General features: G+C 55.8%; 2 protein-coding genes across 3 annotated transcripts in view; both read right to left on the bottom strand.

Annotated features, from left to right (window-relative positions):
• Positions 1 to 16,290, bottom strand: part of LOC114021903 — a 139,248-nt gene that overhangs the window by 115,195 nt on the left and 7,763 nt on the right. The window lies entirely within an intron of this gene.
• Positions 553 to 13,647, bottom strand: LOC119567358 (antigen-presenting glycoprotein CD1d). The gene is made up of 6 exons (XM_037912561.2): positions 11,283 to 13,647; positions 10,528 to 10,806; positions 4,771 to 5,052; positions 4,148 to 4,444; positions 2,908 to 3,007; positions 553 to 2,827 (listed from the first exon to the last, which is right to left on the bottom strand). The coding sequence occupies exons 1-6, from the start codon at positions 11,329 to 11,331 to the stop codon at positions 2,788 to 2,790; spliced, it is 1,047 nt and encodes a 348-aa protein (XP_037768489.1). The 5' UTR covers positions 11,332 to 13,647; the 3' UTR covers positions 553 to 2,787.

The following is a 16,290-nucleotide window of genomic DNA, read 5'->3' as shown; positions in this document are numbered from 1 at the left end:
CTGGGGCTCCGGGATCCTCACAGCCAGGGCTGATTACACTCCAAGTGGTGACTGTGGGGACCCCAGTAGGCCCTGGTGGGAGGGTCCAGCCGTGTCATGCAGATGGCAATACATAATTAAGAGTTGTTTCCATTCATTGAGCAGGTTTTATTACAGGATCTCCACTCTCCTCCTACAGCTGAGGATAGAGCCCAGAAGTCCTGGCTCCCAGCAGGGCAATCGCTAGGCATTCGCAGAATATGCAGCTGCGTAGGACACCAGGAAATCTGGGGCCCCAAATTGCCCCGAATTTCGTGTTGTCCTAGGCAGCTGTGTGCTGCGTATGTGGCAGCAGTGGCTCTGGTGGCCAGCCCTATCCCCCGGCCGGCCCCGCCATGGGCTGCACCCACTACAAGGGCCATCACTAGGGGGCTGCGGGGCTCAGGACAACTCGCCCTCTGCCCCTGCTCCTCCCCACCCCCACGCCACCCCTTCCCCTAAGCCCCCACCCCTGCTCTGCCCCACCCATCTCTTCCTGCCTCTGCCCCACCCTCACCCCACCCCGTCCCCCAAGCCTCCTCCCCTGAGTGACGCAGCCCAGGGTGGGGGATTAGCGGTGGGTCTGGCGCTGGCGGCAGGTGTCAGGCCCGCCCCCGCACTCGCCGGTGGTGGTGGGAAGCAGAGCGACCCTGCCCTAGTCTGCTCCACTCCGCTGGCTCCCAGCCACGTCACTCCGCTTCCCGCCATCGGCAAGTGCGGGGGTGGTCCCGATCCCTGCTGCCGGCGCCAGGCCCGCCTGCTAACCCCCCTGGTCACCCTGGGCCCTGCAGGGCCCCCCGAAGCCTGGGGCCCGGGGCAGTTGCCACTGTTCTTGCCGCCTCCTGCCTGCTCCCCCGTCCTCTCAGGTGAGTCTCCCTGCCCTGCTTCTTCCCCCACACAGCTCCTGCCCCTGCAGCCCCACAGCCCTCGAGCGCAGAACCCCGCCCCGTGGAGGGGCCGCTCCCACCTGATAGGGCAGCACCGTTGGTAGGGATGGCCCTGGCTCCCAGCCCCCCTGCTCTAACCTCTAGACCCCACTCCCCTCCCTGAGCTGGGACTAGAACCCAGGAGTCCTCACGCCCACCTCCCGGCCCCTTTCTCCATGCTTACGTCTGGTGGTGAGCTGTGGAAAAGGACTTCAGGGGCTGATCTCATTTGCATGGGCCCACCCACCCTGCCTAGGTGCTCAGCATGATGGGCTTGCTGGCCTAACGGTCACTTTTGGCTGGTGTGGGATCCCCAGTCTCTTTGTTATTGGGGCAGGGGTAATAAAGGGTTGTTATCCTGGTTGTGTGAATCAAGGACAGCAGAACTGTACTTGTCATTTTTTGACTGAGGGACTCACCCCCAACTCAATGGTACTTGCTAGGCAGGTGACAAGGGTTCAAAGCCGAGTGACTTGAGAGTGGAGCTTGATGTTTGTATTGGGGTGGTGGAAGCAGGAGTTCTTTTGTACAGGCATCGGGTGTCTCTCAGTTATGTAGGAGGTTTAATTTTGATTCAATAAAAAGCTGTTTTATATGTTGCAGAATTACAGCTATTAATATCTAGGGCTAAGTATTAGACCTGCTTTTGGATAGTGTCTCTGATGCAAGAGACTCTCCAGTGTGTGTGAGCTGGCAGGGAGATGTGACCAGGAGGGTGGCTGATGGAGAGGGCCAGAACAGAGCCCCTCAGAGACTGGAGCAAGTGAGATGCCTCCTTACCTCCATCCCCAAGGTGGGAGGTGAGCTCTGCAGATGCACTGAGAAAGGACAGCAACTGTGAGTGGGGTGCAGAGAAGGGATGGGCACATTAATGGGACTTTTGGGTTGCTGGACTTAAGAACCCAAGGGGAAGAGGACACTGCCCAACTTGGTGGTGGGTCTTTTGCTCATGGTATATGTTTATAAACCCTGTTTGTGGTGTTTCCCCAAATTAATGTCCCATTATTTCCCTCTTTTTATTAAAAGTTTTTTTTGCTACACTCAGACTCTGTGCTTGCGAGATGGGAATTATTGCCTCTTCGAGGCACCCAGGGGTGCGTGTGTAATTGTTGCAGGTCACTGGGTGGGGGCTTGAGCCGGTTTTGTATTGAAAGGGAACCCCGAGATAATGAACACGGGCCTTGTGGCTGCCAGCTCTGATGGGCAGAAGGGTTGCACTGGACCCCTTGTGCTAGGTGCCGCGCAGACACAGAACAAACCAACAGAATCTATCCCCAGAGCCCGTGGTGCCCCACACCCAGCTCTGGAGGGGCCTTGCCCCCAGGAGCCCTCAACCCAGCCAGTGGCTTGGAGCGGCTTCTCTGGCATCCCATGGGCCATTCTGTTGTCAGAGGGCAGCTGGGCCTATGTCCCACGGCCAATCCGCTTGCTTCCCGAGCACCCCAGCTCAGCCCAAATGCCCTGCCAGGATCCCCTCCTGGTTCCCATGGCCCCCACCTTACCCTCTCCTTTTGTGTATGTAGCTGGGCCTGAACCCTGCATCCAGGCCCTGGCTCCTGTAGCCCCTGGAGGGGCCTGCTGAGCAGCACCTCCCTGAAGGGTTTCCTGAATGGCACAGGCTAGTGCTGGCTCCATGTGGATCCTGTATCCCAAGCGTCCAACGTGTCCTAAACGTCCCAGAGGGAGGAGAATCCCATCCCCGAATCAGGGCCCTGAACTCCCAGTGCCCCGATCCAGAAGGGGCCTCAGGGCCCTCAGCTCTGGAGCCAGGTGCGGATTCAGCCCCAAGGTCCGTGGCCCCCAGAGATGGGCCGATCCCCACACTTGGGCCGGTGCCGCCCGCTCAGGCTCTGGACTCCCCTGGTCTGACGTCCCGGTGGCCCCTGGATGGAGAGAGCAGAGGGGATGGGTTATGGGGTGTAACGGCCTCCCCACCCCCACCCCAGAGAGGGAGAGGACTCACCTGCGTATTCTCCACCACAGCACCACGGCCACGGTGGCTACGGCCAGAGCCCCCAGCGTGATGCCCACGGCCAGGCCGGGGCCCCAGGGCCTGCTGTGCCCTGTAACACACAGGGGGTGATGTGCTGGGAATGGGCATCCTGTTCCCTTAGCCTCCCCTGCAGTCCCCCGTGCTGCCTCCACTCGACCCACTTCCCTCAGCCTCCCGACAGCCCCCCCGCTCCCCCAGCCCCGACCCACTGCCCTCAGCCTCCCCACCCTGACCCTGTTCCCTCAGCCACCCCGTCAGTCCCCTCTGCTGCCCCCACGCAACCCACTGCCCTCAGCCTCCCCACAGCCCCCCCTGCTCCCCCTGCCCCGACCCACTGCCCTCAGCCTCCCCACCCTGACCCTGTTCCCTCAGCCACCCCGTCACTCCCCTCTGCTGCCCCCACCCAACCCACTTCCCTCAGCCTCCCCACAGCCCCCCCTGCTCCCCCTGCCCCGACCCACTGCCCTCAGCCTCCCCACCCTGACCCTGTTCCCTCAGCCACCCCGTCACTCCCCTCTGCTGCCCCCACCCAACCCACTTCCCTCAGCCTCCCCACAGCCCCCCCTGCTCCCCCTGCCCCGACCCACTGCCCTCAGCCTCCCCACCCTGACCCTGTTCCCTCAGCCACGCCGTCAGTCCCCCCTGCTGCCCCCACCCGACCCACTTCCCTCAGCCCTGCCCTACCTCAGCCCTGTTCCTTCTGCCATCCCCACCACCCCACCTCCCCTGCTCCCCCTGAAACAGCCCCACTGCCCTCAGATGCCCCTACCCTGACCCTGTTCCCTCATTGTCCCCCATCTTCCCACCCCCCACTGCTCCCCCCACATTCCCAGCCCCTCAGCCTTCCCGCATGCCAGTCCTAGTCCCCTCTGTCCGATCGCCTCTGGACTCCTGCCTCTCTCCCCAACCCCCCCAGCCCTCCCTACCTCTGCCCCATTGTCTCCCCTTTGCCACACTCCATACAGCTCTCCCCACCCCATCCCATTACTTCTCCTCTCAGCCCCCACGCGGCTCCTCCCATCCCAGTCCTGTCCCATTCCCCTCAGCTCCTCCTCCCTGCTCCCCCGATCCATCCCCACACACCCCACACACCTCTTCTGCCTCCCTTCACCCCAGTCTCACTGCCTGGACCCCACCCTGCTTGAGATGGGCAGCAAAAGCCCCCAGAGACCATGACTGCACCCCCCACCCCCCGGGGACATGCACCTACCCCAGGGGATCACCAGGCTCTGGCCCCCCAGGCTGCTGTGCTCCACCCGGCAGGCGTAGCTGTGCCCGTCGCCCGGCCCCACGGCCAGGGAGCTGCGCAGCTGATAGGTCAGGTCCGCGTTGGGCAGGATCCCGCTGGAGTTCAGGCGCCAGCCCGGCCCCACCTCCTCCCCGTCCTGCAGCCAGGCCACGCGGATGGGCCGGGGGTAGAAACCGGTGACCCGGCAAACCAGCAGTAATGGCGCGGGGGTCCCGGCTGGGGGAGGCGCTCGGGCAAACACCACGGCGACCGGCCGCTCTGAGACAGGGGGAGAGAGACGGGGCGGGGGAGAGCGACGATTCAGTCTGAGCCTCAGGGACTCACTCGCCAAGCCCAGCTCCATCCCCCGGGGTCCGGCGTTGGCCCCGCTCTCCTGGCCAGACCCCAGTTCTGCAGTTAGCATTGCTGACGGAATCCCCCTTCACGTCCTGTCTTAAAGTGCTGTGCAGTGTGGCTATGAAATCGCGACTGCGCTCCACCCCAGCTATAGCTGCACTGGTACACGACACCTGTTTAAACAGCCCCCCGCACCCCACCCCAGAAGTAGCTGCATCTCAGTGAGCAGGGAGTGTGTCCAGCCTCACCTTGTCTCGCCAGAGACTCTTTCCCGTACTGGACAAAGCTCTGGAGTTCACTGACACACGTTGTTCTCAGGAGGAACTGAGCCGTGGCAGACGTGCTCTTATCCTGGTTAAGAAAGTCCAGTGGCTTGAGGACCAACTTATCCTTGCGCTGAGTGACCCAGGTGCCCGAGTCCATGTTGAAGCTGATGAAATCCTCGCCGTTCACCGCAGAGTCACAGAATTGCCGTGAGGTGCCGTTGAGGTGGAGCTCGCAACCGGCAGAGACCTGAATAACAAAGGGGTCTGGCACAGAAAGGGCGGGGGTAATGAGGACGGGTCATTAGGAGGTCACCGGGGGGCAGGGGAAGGGGGCAGAAATAGAAAGATGGGGGAATAAAGACATCATGTCAGGAGCAATGAGGATGTTAGGCCACAAGATGGGGGCAGGGTTGTGGGGCGGCCCTGGATGGAGTTAAGGGCACGTTGCAGTTTCTGTTTAAAGCTGATGTTTTCAAAGTGCTCTGAGGTCCACACACATAGTCAGATTGGCTTGAAAATCGCTGCTCTCCATCAGGGCCTTAGAGTTTGTGGTGCAAATTTGGGCTCCCTTGCTCATGGGTTTTGTGAGATACAGACCCCCTATCCAAATCACCAGACTTTTAAATGTTAATTTTTTAAAAAGTGATTTGTGATGCTCTAGAGAAAATTATGGCCCTGAGCCTCAATAAACTTACAACCCTGGGCTCCCCTGAGCTCAGCTCTGCACTGGTAGCAAGTTTCAGAATAACAGCCGTGTTAGTCTGTATTCGCAAAAAGAAAAGGAGTACTTGTGGCACCTTAGAGACTAACCAATTTATTTGAACATAAGCTTTCGTGACCTACAGCTCACTTCATCGGATGCATACTGTGGAAAGTGTAGAAGATCTTATTATATACACACAAAGCTTAAAAAAATACCTCCTCCCACCCCACTCTCCTGCTGGTAATAGCTTATCCAAAGTGACCACTCTCCTTACATTGTGTATGATAATCAAGGTGGGCCATTTCCAGCACAAATCCAGGGTTTAACAAGAATGTCTCGGGGGGGGGGGGGGGGGGGTAGGAAAAAACAAGGGGAAATAGGCTACCTTGCATAATGACTAAGCCACTCCCAGTCTCTATTCAAGCCTAAGTTAATTGTATCCAATTTGCAAATGAATTCCAATTCAGCAGTTTCTCGCTGGAGTCTGGATTTGAAGTTTTTTTATTGTAAAATAGCGACTTTCATGTCTGTAATCGTGTGATCAGAGAGATTGAAGTGTTCTCCGACTGGTTTATGAATGTTATAATTCTTGACATCTGATTTGTGTCCATTTACTCTTTTACGTAGAGACTGTCCAGTTTGACCAATGTACATGGCAGAGGGGCATTGCTGGCACATGATGGCATATATCACATTGGTGGATGTGCAGGTGAACGAGCCTCTGATAGTGTGGCTGATGTGATTAGGCCCTGTGATGGTGTCCCCTGAATAGATATGTGGGCACAGTTGGCAACGGGCTTTGTTGCAAGGATAGGTTCCTGGGTTAGTGGTTCTGTTGTGTGGTATGTGGTTGCTGGTGAGTATTTGCTTCAGGTTGGGGGGCTGTCTGAAGGCAAGGACTGGCCTGGCTCCCAAGATTTGTGAGAGTGTTGGGTCATCCTTCAGGATAGGTTGTAGATCCTTGATAATGCGTTGGAGGGGTTTTAGTTGGGGGCTGAAGGTGACGGCTAGTGGCGTTCTGTTATTTTCTTTGTTAGGCCTGTCCTGTATCAACTGCATGAAAAAACTTGTACAGATACAGACAGACATCATCTTCCTTTCCAAATGCAAACAGATGGACATCGTACCGAAAGGACTGAAGGTAAAAAATCCATTACAATCTACATACCACACAGACTATGCTGACAGCTTGTGCCACGCGCTCTCAGAAAAACTGCGGAATCACCTGATCAACATCCTCTACAGCAAACAGGGAAAGATTAAGAATGAGCTCTCAAAAATGGATACTCCTATAAAAAAACAACCTTCCACACAAACTTCCTTGTGGCTGGACTTTACTAAAACTAGACAAGCCATTTACAACAAACACTTTGCTTCTCTACAAAAGAAAAAGGACACTAAACTTTCTCAGCTACTACATGCCACAAGGGGCTACAGCAATGGTTTCCTCAACCCACTCAGCAATATTGTTAATCTATCCAACTATATTCTTAGCCCAGCAGAAGCAGCTGTCCTATCTCGGGGCCTTCTCCTTCTGCCCCTCCACCCCCACGAACATGATACAGTTCTGTGGTGACCTGGAATCCTATTTTCGACGTCTCTGACTCAAGGAATATTTCCAACATACCTCTGAACAACATACTAATCCACAGAGACCTCCCTACCAACACTACAGAAAGAAGGATTCTAGGTGGACTCCTCCTGAAGGTCGAAACAGCAGACTGGACTTCTGCATAGAGTGCTTCCGCCGACGTGCACGGGCTGAAATTGTGGAAAAGCAGCATCACTTGCCCCATAACCTCAGCCGTGTGGAACACAATGCCATCCACAGCCTCAGAAACAACTCTGACATCATAATCAAAAAGGCTGACAAAGGAGGTGCTGTTGTCATCATGAATAGGTCGGAATATGAACAAGAGGCTGCTCGGCAGCTCTCCAACACCACTTTCTACAAGCCATTACCCTCTGATCCCACTGAGAGTTACCAAAAGCAACTACAGCATTTGTTCAAGAAACTCCCTGAAAAAGCACAAGATCAAATCCGCACAGACACACCCCTGGACCCCGACCTGGGATATTCTATCTACTACCCAAGATCCATAAACCTGGAAATCCTGGACGCCCCATCATCTCAGGCATTGGCACCCTGACAGCAGGATTGTCTGGCTATGTAGACTCCCTCCTCAGGCCCTACGCTACCAGCACTCCCAGCTACCTTCGAGACACCACGGACTTCCTGAGGAAACTACAATCCATCGGTGATCTTCCTGATAACACCATCCTGGCCACTCTGGATGTAGAAGCCCTCTCCACCAACATTCCACACAAAGATGGACTACAAGCCGTCAAGAACACTATCCCCGATAATGTCACGGCTAACCTGGTGGCTGAACTTTGTGACTTTGTCCCTACCCATAACTATTTTACATTTGGGGACAATGTATACCTTCAGATCAGCGGCACTGCTATGGGTACCCGCATGGCCCCATAATATGCCAACATTTTTATGGCTGATTTAGAACAACGCTTCCTCAGCTCTCGTCCCCTAACGACCCCTACTCTACTTGCACTACATTGATGACATCTTCATCATCTGGACCCATGGAAAAGAAGCCCTTGAGGAATTCCACCATGATTTCAACAATTTCCATCCTACCATCAACCTCAGCCTGGTCCAGTCCACACAAGAGATCCACTTCCTGGACACTACGGTGCTAAATAAACGATGGTCACATCAACACCACCCTATACCGGAAACCTACTGACCGCTATTCCTACCTACATGCCTCCAGCTTTCACCCTGACCACACCACACAATCCATCGTCTACAGCCAAGCTCTGCGATACAACCGCATTTGCTCCAACCCCTCAGACAGAGACAAACACCTACAAGATCTCTGTCAAGCATTCTTACAACTACAGTACCCACCTGCGGAAGTGAAGAAACAGATTGATAGAGCCAGAAGAGTTCCCAGAAGTCACCTACTACAGGACAGGCCTAACAAAGAAAATAACAGAACGCCACTAGCCGTCACCTTCAGCCCCCAACTAAAACCCCTCCAACGCATTATTAAGGATCTACAACCTATCCTGAAGGATGACCCAACACTCTCACAAATCTTGGGAGCCAGGCCAGTCCTTGCCTTCAGACAGCCCCCCAACCTGAAGCAAATACTCACCAGCAACCACATACCACACAACAGAACCACTAACCCAGGAACCTATCCTTGCAACAAAGCCCGTTGCCAACTGTGCCCACATATCTATTCAGGGGACACCATCACAGGGCCTAATCACATCAGCCACACTATCAGAGGCTCGTTCACCTGCACATCCACCAATGTGATATATGCCATCATGTGCCAGCAATGCCCCTCTGCCATGTACATTGGTCAAACTGGACAGTCTCTACGTAAAAGAGTAAATGGACACAAATCAGATGTCAAGAATTATAACATTCATAAACCAGTCGGAGAACACTTCAATCTCTCTGATCACACGATTACAGACATGAAAGTTGCTATTTTACAACAAAAAAACTTCAAATCCAGACTCCAGCGAGAAACTGCTGAATTGGAATTCATTTGCAAATTGGATACAATTAACTTAGGCTTGAATAGAGACTGGGAGTGGCTTAGTGGCTTAGTCATTATGCAAGGTAGCCTATTTCCCCTTGTTTTTTCCTACCCGCCCCCCCCCCGAGACGTTCTTGTTAAACCCTGGATTTGTGCTGGAAATGGCCCACCTTGATTATCATACACAATGTAGGGAGAGTGGTCACTTTGGATAAGCTATTACCAGCAGGAGAGTGAGTTTGTGTGGGGGTGGGGGGTGAGAAAACCTGGATTTGTGTTGGAAATGGCCCACCTTGATTATCATACACATTGTAAGGAGAGTGATCACTTTAGATAAGCTATTACCAGCAGGAGAGTGGGGTGGGAGGAGGTATTTTTTCATGCTTTGTGTGTATATAATAAGATCTTCTACACTTTCCACAGTATGCATCCGATGAAGTGAGCTGTAGGTCACGAAAGCTTATGCTCAAATAAATTGGTTAGTCTCTAAGGTGCCACAAGTCCTCCTTTTCTTTTTACTGGTAGCAAGGACAAGTCTGGCTTCCCAGTGTTACAAAAGTCCCTGGGCCTTGCTTCTGCTCTGGTGCGTACGCTGGGCGGTGACACACACCTGTGCCCACAGACAGTTCACACCTCTGCCAGCAATTGTCTCCTCAGCAGCGCCTCAGGGCGTGACACACCGAGAGTCTCACACTCCATCAGCCGGAGAGGCAGAAACCTCTGAGCCCCAGGAGCATCTGTCTGAGCCCCGTCACCGAGAGGTTCCTGTGGCTGTGAGCTGTGATCACAGGGCCGGCTGTCGCTCTGTCGTGAAACCACATGCCCAGGCAGGTTGCCATGAAACTAGCTCTTCCCCAGCAAGGTGCAAGGGAGACTTTGTGGTGCAAATTTGGGGGCAGGTGGGTAAGGGGTTCCTGAGAGAAAGTCTCCCCCGAGGACCTTCTTTTACTGCTCCAGCACCAGACACCCAGCGCAGACACTGGGCTGAGCAGCTGAGAAGAGGCGTTCTGGGTCTGTCCCATGCCCTGGGGCAGCGCAGGCTGTGAGGGTGCGGGGCGGGATTTGCTTAGCTCTGCATTTCCTGCCCTTCCAAGTCCTGTGTTGAAGGTGTCAGTTCTCAGTGCTCAGGCTGGCCAGGTTCCGGTAGCATGAACAAGGGCCTTTGGTTGGGCACCTGGCTGTGAAAAACCATTTGCCACTCCTCAGGGGACGGGACACGGGGCTTTTCCCCTCCAGGGTGCACAGGCTGCAATGTGGCCGCAGAGCTGGGGGACTGGCTCAGCGGGCTGGAGAATGGAAAATGGGGCTATTCCCTTCTAGGGCACCCTGGCTCCATTCAGCCTAAGGGCCAGGAACTGGCTGTCTTGACCCCCATCCACCCTGTCAGGACACACTCAGTTACTACAGTGAGTGTGTCAGTTCTCAGCTCCCTGCTGGTTGTGGGGACCGCTCCATACTCACAGTGCTCTCCTTCATCCTTAACCCCTTTGTTAATAAGAAGGATGAAGTTGGACAGGTAGCGATGGAGCATTGTCTCCAGGTCCTGCCACTGCCTCGGGGTCAGGCCCTGGTGGGCCCAGGGCTGCAGGAAGCGGATCCTGCAGGTGCTGCAATCCAGAGAGTGGGTCTCCAGGTCTCCGAGCAGGGCCATCCCCTCCACGTTGCTAGAACTGGCGTTGTGGAAGACGGAGGTTTTGAGCAGCCGGAGGGTGAGAGACCCTGGGGGGACAGGAGGGGAGGCTGCGGGAGGGAGGGGAGAGGAAACAAGTGGAGGACATGTGGGTGAGGAGAGAGATTAAGGCGTCTCAGTCTTGTTAATGCTCCCCAGGTCCAGGGTTTTCCTGCTGAACCCTAACCTGCCTCCCCCCTCCTCTTCCACCCCAGCAAGGGTCACTAGTGCTGGATGAGTTCCTGGAGGACAGGTCCATCAATAGCTATTAGCCAGGATGGGCAGGGATGGTGTCCCTAGCCCCTGTTTGCCAGAAGCTGGGAATGGGTGACAGGAAATGGATCACTGCATGATTCCTGTCTGGTCATTCCCTCTGGGGCCCCTGGCCCGGGCCCCTGGTGGAAGACAGGATACTGGGCTAGATGGACCTTTGGTCTGATCCAGTCCGGCCGTTCTTATGTGGTGCTGCCCCACCCTGGCCCTGGCATTATATCATGCGCAACCTCCCCCAGCAGCAAAAAGGGCAGGGAGGGGGGTCCCCACTTACCGGCCAGGGCCCCCCATGCCCAGGGGAGGAGCAGCAGAGGGAGCAGCATCCTGGCAGGGGAAGGGGATCCGGGCTCTGGCCGGTGTCAGTGCGGTGGGACGAGGGGCCCAGGGTCGCCCACAGGCTGTCGGTTCCTCCCCAGGCCACAAGCCTCGTCACCAACTTCTCTCTTTGTGTGTCTCTGCTCGGCTCTGTGCCCGCAGCTAACAGCCCCGAGCCAATCAGGGCAGAGGGAGTCGGGGAGCGGAGGCCGTGCGGGAGGGGGAGCCCCGGCGGCAAGGTCAGAACTAGGGCCGGATCCGCGCCTAGGCACATTAGGCCAGCATGCAGGGCTCGCCTTGGTGGCCAGCGTCCTGCTCCTCACCCTGCCCAGGGGCAGCCCACAGCTGCACCCTCTGCCCTGGCACTGCAGCCAAACCTGGCCTATCGTGGAGGGGAGGTTTGGGGGCCTGGAGAGGGAGTCCGCCCCCACTCATGCTGCAGTGACAGGCCTGCCCTGTGGGGCTGGGCCTGGCTGCCCCAAGTGATGGGGGAGATCAGGGTGAAGAGTCAGAGTGGAAGGGAGGGCAGAGCCCCCCGCCATCTGCCCTCCCTCCCAGTGGCCGCTCCCTCTACCTGCCGACCCCTCCCTCTCCCCATATTCATCCTCAGCAGCCAGGCTCATCTCTAAACCCCTTTGATGGGGTGAGGGCAGGTCTGGGGGTTGAGCCTGTCGCCCACAGAGTCCTATTTCCCCCAGCGCAGAATGAGCACACAATTGCTGCCCCCAGCAGGGGGCGCAGTCCCACAGGGTGACCCCCCCGAACTGCGTGACGGCGGGAAGGAGGCCAGGGCAGTCGTAGCCCCAGACAGACCCCCAACATCCTGCCGAAGGAAGCCAGGCGCCATCACGGTACCCGCCCTGGAGCAGGGGCAGCGGGGCCCTGCGCTGCGAGACAGCAGGCGCTACGGGGGAGCAGCCGCCCGGCCCCCTGGACGCGCAGCGAGGGGCGGTCCGGGGGCGGATGTGCCATGGGTGCTCTGCAGTCCCGATGCCGGGGCTTGTCGGCGTTTGCAGCCGGGAGCTTTGTTGTTTTGTGCCTTTTAGGGTCAACATTTGAGCCCCGAGGCAGCCCACGAGTGACGGTCCTTGACACACCAGCGTGTCCAGTCCCTGGGCTGGTACGAGTGGCAGTGCCACGGCCCAGGCCGGTTTATCGCTGCAAGGCCACGTGTTTGCACCAGGGCTATGCAGACCGTGGTTTCTCTCCATTTCCTTCTGTGGTTTCAGGTTTGCCCTGACAGTTAACACACCAGCCAAACAAGGAAATACCATTAACCCCTGTTCCAGAGAGAAGCAAATGGGGAGGTGATGTGACCTGCCCGAGGTAACACAGTGAAACTGCAGCAGAGCTGTAGACAGAACCCAGGTGTCCTGACTCCTGTGTGGGGTGGTAACTGCCAGACTGTCCTGGCCTCGCCCTGCTGTGGAGACTCTGACGGCCTTTCATTGCATGCCCCTGCCGTACAAATGCCACCCTTCTGCCGGGGGGAGTCGGCAGCAACCAGGGCCGGGTTCAGCATCGAGGGGTTCCTCATAACAATTCAGCACAGAACCCGCTTGAGTCCCCACCCGTAATTTGGGAAAATTAACCACCACCCCCGGCGCCTCTGAGAGCCAATGCTTCCCCCTCACTGAGTTGTGTATAGCAAAGAAAACCTTTAATAGAAAGAGGAAAGGAGCCCGGCACTATCGTGGTAAAACACCATCACCACTAGTCATCAGCATATGACCACGAGCCAAACGCCCACCCCCAGAGTACGTTGGGCAGTGTCCTTTGCCTCAGCTCCTCACCTTGCGTTGGGAAAGTCCAACAAACAAAGGCTCATTCTCCCCCCCCCTCCCCCGCCCCTCTCACGGTTGCAGTCCTTGGCCAGCAAAGACCCGGCGTTCAGAGCTGCATTCACGGGGCAGGAGTTCACGTCCCACCCCGGTTACAATGAGGGACGCCTCAGCTGCTATTGCGGCCATGACTGCAAGTGGCTCCCAGGTGCCACCGTTCACTCTGTGCACCGCTGTGTGGCTGTGTCTCCGCCCCGTTGGCCACGGGCCTTCGTCGGCTCTGCCGCCACCTGTTTCTATTGCCACCTCAGCGATGCCACATCCTGAGCTCCCCCGGCTCAGCCCAGCTCTGGGGGGCTCCAGCAGTTAGCGGCTGGGCCTCACCTCGGGCAGGCGGAGCAGTTGTTTTCAGCTGTGTCAGAGCCGGTCTCAGGCCTAGCACTCAGGCCTGGTGACCCGGGATTTGAGCTCCGGCAGGCAGTTAACAGAAGTCTCATCCGCGCTGTCTTTCAGCGCTAGACAGCAGAAGGGTCAAATGGTGTGTGGCCCTTACACAGAAACACCCCCCGCCCCCGGGAGAGACACCTCTCCCGCCCGTTCCCCCTCCCCTGGGATCTGGCACCCCTGCTGCCTGCAGAGCAATGCTGTGCCAGGGACAGACATGCCAGCGCTCCCCAATTCATCGCCAGAGATGCGATTTCTAAGTCAAATGAAGCCTTACTTCTGTTCCGGGGCTAGAACTCTCAGATGTCACCGATATATTTTTTCAGCTGAGTTCTCTCCCCAGGACATTGCTGTGGGGCTGAGGAGAGGCTCCCGCTGTCAGCCCCCGGCAGGCTGATCTCCTGCCAGCCTGGGAAGTGGGAGAGAGGGGACCCCAGGGCAGGCCCCAGGCCTGGGGAGGGTGAAGAACCCAGAGGAGCGGAGTTGAGGGCGGGAGGGCTAAACTATGGCCTGGGGACCGCAGGGGGGGCTGTGTTACCAGCACACAATTCTCTGTTAGTCGCACACTCCTTTAGGGGCACCCACCTTTACCCTGGCCCTAGGGCTCAAGGCGTAACCCTCTTAATGTAGGCACCCGCCCTTTCCCCATGCCAAGGGCTCAGGCGGAGCCTGACACTGCGGGTTTGGGGGTCTCTTACCAGTGACAGAGCCTTACACAGTAATATCCTACTTACCCTCTCGTCAGCAACAGTTATTACCCAAAAAAGCATACATTAACCCTAAAATGCTCACTACTCCCAGTCCCAAAAAGGCAGATAACTTTTCCCTGCTGGACAGTCAGGATCAGGTCATCTGGAGAGGCTGGGTGTTGAGGTCTGGCAGCTCTGACCTTGGAGCTGTGTCCTGGAGTTGGTTCCCAAGAACTTCCTTTTGGATCCCACTTTAGATAGTGAAACTTGAGCCTTGCTTAGCTGTACTGTAACCAATCATTGTACTAAAATGTTACAAACCAATCCTAACATAGTGTAACAAAATTCTCTAACCAATCCTACCACCTTAATTAATTCACCACCTTAATTAATTCACACCTCGCAAAATGAGCCATGTCACAGACAAAAACAATAAAAGAACCAGACAGAGACCAGAGATAAAACAATAGAGAAGTGGGGATCACAAAGACAAAACCATAAAGAAATGGGGATTTTACACCCACAACTGTTTATAAGTGATTGCCTGCCAGACAGAATGCGTCAAACTAAGTTTTCTTTAACCGCCTTAAGATCTGTTCCGTTATCTGATCCTTTATCTGGTGATGGTGGGTGCCATTAGGACAGGAGCCTTCCTAACAGCCCAATATTACCCTGTTTTAATGTAGTTTAGATGGGATGTGAGGATGTAATAGCTCATGGCTGCTGCTCTCCTAATCTGGCTGCAGACAAAGTCCTCAGGCTTCATAGAATCATAGCACATCAGAGTTGGAAGAGACCTCAGGAGGTCATCTAGTCCAGCACCCTGCTCAAAGCAGGACCAAGCCCCAGCTAAATCATCCCAGCCAGGGCTTGGTCCAGCCTGACCTTAAAAACTTCTAAGGAAGGAAATTCCACCACCTCCCTAGGTAACGCATTCCAGTGTTTCACCACCCTCCAAGTGAAAAAGTTTTTCCTAATATCCAACCTAAACCTCCCCCACTGCAACTTGAGACCATTAATCCTTGTTCTGTCATCTGCTACCACTGAGAACAGTCTAGATGCATCCTCTTTGGAACCCCCTTTCAGGTAGTTGAAAGCAGCTATCAAATCCCCCCTCATTCTTCTCTTCCGCAGACTAAACAATCCCAGTTCCCTCAGTCTCTCCTCATAAGTCATGTGGCTAGAGGAAAAGCCCTAATCCTTACAGCCAAAGTGAGGAAGGTGAGGGCTGATGGGGTGGCAGGGGCTGTATTGAGGGTGTGAGTAGATGGTGAGAGTGCTGGGAGGGTGAACTGAGGGTGGTGGTGTGTGCGGGGGCATGGGGGCGGAGGGTACCCACGTACGTAACAGAAACGCAGGTGTCATGCACTCGGCCTTTTGACCTGCAAGTTATTACATGCTTTTTATGCATTGAGGCAAAAAGGGAAGCACTGTAGAGGGTACAATAAATAAGCCTCAGAATTCAGGGGTGGGATTGCTGTTGCGTTTCTCATGTGAGTTTGGTCTCCATATTTTTAATAGGGGAAGTGTATTTGTTTCATAACTAGAGAGAAATTGGCTGATTTACAGACACCACCAACTGTGCCTGCAACTCCGTGACGTTCCAGGAGTGTGGGGGGCTAGAGAGGAGACCGGGAGGGGAGGCCAGGAGGGCCACAACTGTAGCTCTGAGTCGGAATGGTCTGACTCAGATTTATGGAAAGCCAGGAGCTGGGATTAGCCCCACACTTCCTGGCCGTGGGCAGAGAGATGGGCAGGAAGCTCCTTGGTCACTAGAGAACTTGATTCATGCCGGAAGGGGAAGCTAAAGTAAATTGTGGTGAATCAAAATTCTAGTGAAACTCTCCAGTGCGATTTGTTCACGGCCCCACTGGGGAGTCATTTCCTGGTGCCGCAGTGCTGTCCCGGAGCCATTCACCTTTCTTATTCCTCAGGCAGATGAGGAATCCCAGGACCATGAAGACCAACCACAGCACAGAGCCCCGACCCCAGCCAGCATCTTGTCCCTGGCAGAGTCAGCCTGCGCCTCTGTGAATAGAAGAGCACGGGTGGT

The sequence above is a fragment of the Chelonia mydas genome, chromosome 11 (genome assembly GCF_015237465.2).
Source record: "Chelonia mydas isolate rCheMyd1 chromosome 11, rCheMyd1.pri.v2, whole genome shotgun sequence".
NCBI lineage: Eukaryota > Metazoa > Chordata > Testudines > Cheloniidae > Chelonia > Chelonia mydas.
Note: the sequence above shows the minus strand (reverse complement) of the source record. Positions and strands in the feature narration are given on the sequence as shown.